Source organism: Onychomys torridus, unplaced genomic scaffold, assembly GCF_903995425.1.
Source record: "Onychomys torridus unplaced genomic scaffold, mOncTor1.1, whole genome shotgun sequence".
NCBI lineage: Eukaryota > Metazoa > Chordata > Mammalia > Rodentia > Cricetidae > Onychomys > Onychomys torridus.
In genome coordinates, this window is record NW_023411933.1 from 22,869 (window position 1) to 27,209 (window position 4,341).

At 56.3% G+C, this 4,341-nt stretch overlaps 1 protein-coding gene across 1 annotated transcript; it reads left to right on the plus strand.

Annotated features, from left to right (window-relative positions):
- Positions 1 to 4,141, plus strand: LOC118575422 (RT1 class I histocompatibility antigen, AA alpha chain-like). Its single transcript, XM_036175989.1, is given in 8 exon segments — positions 1 to 115; positions 315 to 584; positions 793 to 1,068; positions 2,682 to 2,957; positions 3,084 to 3,200; positions 3,377 to 3,409; positions 3,546 to 3,593; positions 3,733 to 4,141. Coding segments are annotated over 8 exon segments (1,098 nt in total). The 5' UTR covers positions 1 to 42; the 3' UTR covers positions 3,738 to 4,141.
- Positions 4,142 to 4,341: the final 200 nt, after the last annotated feature.

The window sequence follows — 4,341 nt, forward strand, 5'->3', positions numbered from 1 at the left end:
AAGTTAACGCGGAACGCGGAACTCAGACTCCCCAGATCCGAGATGGGGGCGATGGCCCCGCGCACGCTGCTCCTGCTGCTGGCGGCCGCCCTGGCCCCGACCCGGACCCGCGCGGGTGAGTGTGGGGTCGGAGGGACACGACCCTGCGGGGAGGGCGGGGGCGGCCCCGGGGAAGCCGCGGCCCCGCGTCGCCCGGCCAGACCCTCCCGCCCTTCTCCACCCGCGTCCCGAGCCCCGCGCCCCGCTCCCTCCCGGCCCCGCACCCGCCCGGGTCCCGGGAGGAGGGTCGGGGTCTCACTGCGCGCCGCCCCCAGGCTCGCACTCGCTGCGGTATTACGAGACCATCGCGTCCCGGCCCGGCCGCGGGGAGCCCCGGTACATGGAAGTCGGCTACGTGGACGACACGCAGTTCGTGCGCTTCGACAGCGACGCGGAGACTCCGAGATATGAGCCGCGGGCGCCGTGGGTGGAGCAGGAGGGGCCGGAGTACTGGGAGAGGGAGACACGGAGAGCCAAGAGCAACTAGCAGGTTTACCGAGGGAACCTGAGGACCGTGCTCGGCTACTACAACCAGAGCGAGGGCGGTGAGTGACCGCGGGTGGAGGTCACGACCCCTCCACGTCCCCGCGTCCGGGCCGGAGTCGCCCCGGGTCCCGGGTCCGAGGTTCGGGAGGAGAGTCGGGGACCGGGACTCGGTTTCTCTTTCGGTTTAGAGGAGCCCGCGGGTGGGCGGGGCCGCGGCGGGTGGGCGGGGCTGACGTGTGGGCGGGTCTGACCGCGGGGTCCCCGCAGGCTCTCACACCATCCAGCGTATGTATGGCTGTGACGTGGGGTCGGACGGGCGCCTCCTCCGCGGGTACCGACAAGACGCCTACGACGGCCGCGATTACATCGCCCTGAACCCCGACCTGACGACGTGGACGGCGGCGGACACGGCGGCGCAGATCACCCGACTCAAGTGGGAGCAGGCTGGTGTTGCAGAGAGACGGAGGGCCTACCTGGAGGGCACGTGCGTGGAGTGGCTGCGCAGATACCTGGAGATCGGGAAGGACACGCTGCAGCGCACAGGTGCAGGGCCGCGGGCAGCTCCTCCCTCTGCCTCGGGCTGGGCTCAGTCCTGAGGAAGAAGAAAGCCCTCAGCTGGGTCATGCCCCTGTCTCAGGGCAGACGGTGTCCCTGGGTCTCCTGCTGCCTCTGTCAGCCATGGCCGCTCCCAGGCCCGGGTCTCTGCCCACACCAGGGTCTGTGGAAACTGAGTCCTGTCGTCTGAGTGTGTCAGCCTTACACAGCAGGACAGGGAGTCTCCTTTACCTGATGGAGACATGGACGCCCTGGGCTGGTTCACCCAGTTTCTAGAGCTTTCCCAAGATACATTCTCCCAGGTTCCTGTGGGTGAGATCATCCCTTCTGCACCCCAATTCCGTCTATTCACAGAATGGTCACGTGAGCACTTATGGAGTACCCTGGACAAATACTAAATGTGTGTGTGTTTGTGTGTGTGTTTTCTTTTCTTTCTTTCGTTTAGGTTTTTGTTTGTTTGTTTTGTTTGTTTGTTTGTTTTTTGTTTTGTTTTTCTAGACATGGTTTATCTTGCTTTGTGCCTTTCCTGGAACTCACTCTGTAGACCAGGCTGGCCTCAAACTCACAATGATCCGCCCAGCTTTGCCTCCTGAGAGCTGGGATTAAAGGCGTGGGCCACCACCTCCCAGCTCTTTTCTTTCTTTCTTGGTTTTTGTTTTTGTTATTTTGAAGTTTTCCTTTTGCTTTCAGTCAGATTTTTCCCCTCACTGGGGTGATATTGCTTCTCTCTCTCCCCTCATGTTATCTGTATCAGTCTCCACAGGAGCCAGGGGGAACTGCTAACGTGGATACTTAGACACATCAGTGTTTCCTTTAAACCAGAAAGGTTCCTGTGAGCTTAGACTATTTCCTGTCATATTAACATCCAGAGCCCTCCTGCTCTCCCTCTGCCCCAACAAGTCACAGTGTTCCCCAGTGGATTAGGAATTGAACTTCCTCAGAGACAGGGTCTTCTGCAGCTCCAGGACAGGAGTGACAGGGACGATCCACACACCCGTGTGAGCACCGCTGTGTCCCAGTGAGTGCTGCACTGGGCCCCACAGCACACTTCCAGTGGTCCTGGTGACTATACCTTGTATCTTGTCCCCCAGAGGCAGGGCTTGGGGCGTCATTTTCTCTGGCTGAGTGTCAGAGGTTTACCACCTGTGTGCTGCACACTTAGGTGATGGCTGTTCACTTGGACAGACAGTTAGGGCTGGTCAGCAAGATGGCCTCAGTGGTTGTGTCTCAATGTAGACAGCAGTAATTGGTAACATCCTTCATGTAGCTCTTGTACCTGATTTCTTATTTTTATATGAATTAATAACATATTCATTATTTTCCATTCCTTCTCATCTTTTACCACCTACCTTATGCTGTAGAACATCACATGAGGAAGGCCCTGTTGACCTGCTGGCTCATGTGGATTCTCTCTCAGCTACTGAGTCCCCCCAGGAAAATGTGCACTTCAGTGATGAGGGGACCAGCTCTTCCTGAGGTCACTAGTGTGATGACAGAATTGTCCAAACAGATACAGTTTAGTGTCATCATTGGTTTAATTTTGTCTTTGCAGATTTCAGTTTATCTTGTTAAATGTGGGATTTCTTAAATCTTCCACACAGATCCCCCAAAGGCACATGTGACCCGTCACCCCATACTGACAGGAGATGGCACCCTGAGGTGCTGGGCCCTGGGCTTCTACCCTGCTGAGATCTCTGTGACCTGGCAGAGGGATGGGGAGGATCTGATTCAGGACATGGAGCTGGTGGAGACCAGACCTTCTGGGGATGGAACCTTCCAGACGTGGGCAGCTGTGGTGGTGCCTTCTGGGGAGGAGGAGAAATACACATGCCATGTGGACCATGAGGGGCTGACACAACCACTCACCCTGAAATGGGGTAAGGAGGGTGTGGTTGCAGAGCTGGGGTCAGGGAAAGCTGGAGCCTTCTCCAGACCCTGAGCAGGGTCAGGGCTGAGAGCTGGGGTCATGACCCTCACCTTCCCCTCCTGTCCTTCCCTTCCAGAGCCTCCTCAGTCCACTGTCCCCATCGTGACAATCATTGCTGTCCTGGGTCTCCTTGGAGCTGTGGCCATCATTGGAGCTGTGGTGGCTGTTGTGAGGAGGAGGAGGAGAATCACAGGTAGGAAAGGACAGGGTCTGGTTCTCTCTCAGCCCCTTTCAGAAGTGTGCTCTGCCTCATTAAGGGGAACATCCACAGCCCTCATTGCTCCTGTCTCTGACCTGGGTCTGCTGTCAGTTCTGGAACCTTCCTAGGGTCGGGGTCTTCCCTGTCTCTCACAGCTTTTCTTTTCACAGGTGGAAAGGGAGGGATCTACACTCCAGCTCCAGGTAAGTGTGGGGAGCGGGATTGTCCCTGAAGCCCAGGGGGTGAAGCTGGAGTATACCAACCCATAATACTCCTACAGTGAAATCTTCTAGAGGCCATGTTGTCACCTTCCTGTGACTATATGTAATTTTACCCCAGGCAGGGACAGTGCCCAGAGCTCTGATGTGTCTCTCCCAGACTGTAAAGGTGACACTCTGGGTTATGAATTGGGGAGGGGCCAAGTGGACATGATTGGGGTTCAGGGACTCCCAGAATCCCCTCTGATTGAGTGGTGGGTTGTTGGGATGTTGTCTTCAGAGTGATTGTTCATGACTCTTGTTTGTAGCGTGAAGACAGCTGCCCGGCCTGACAGAGTGGCAGAGATGTGCTCAGGTCTCTCTTGTGTCGTCCTGAGCCCCTCAGTTCACTCTCAGCAACAATTCTGATGTTCCCTGTGACTCCATGTGAAGACCTGGGAGCCCAGCCACCCCTGTACACCAGCACCCTGTCCGTGCACTGTTATGTTCCCTTCCACAGCCAACCTTCCTGGTCCAGCAGACAGGAGGGGACATCTGCATCCTGTCACCTCCATGGCTGCCCTGAGCTGCAGCCCCTGACTCCCCACTGAAAATAAGAATCTGAATGTCAACTTGATTGTTCACGTCCTTGATCTGACAGATTGATTAGCGGGTAAATTAAATGATTGAAATACTTAGAGTTTGTGGAGGAAATAAATGTCATCATGGAGAAACTTCTCGAATCTGTGTTCTTTGTGCTGTGTGTATCTGGTGGACAAGATGAGGCTGTGGGAGCTGAGTGTGATCAGGGCTGTCCCCAGGTGGAGCTCAGTCCATTGCTGGCTGTGACATGGTCACTCCTCAGCTCTGTCACCTCCTGGTCTGTTCTCTTCATCACTTGAACCACATGCTGAGAGTCTGTGATCACAGGGACACTG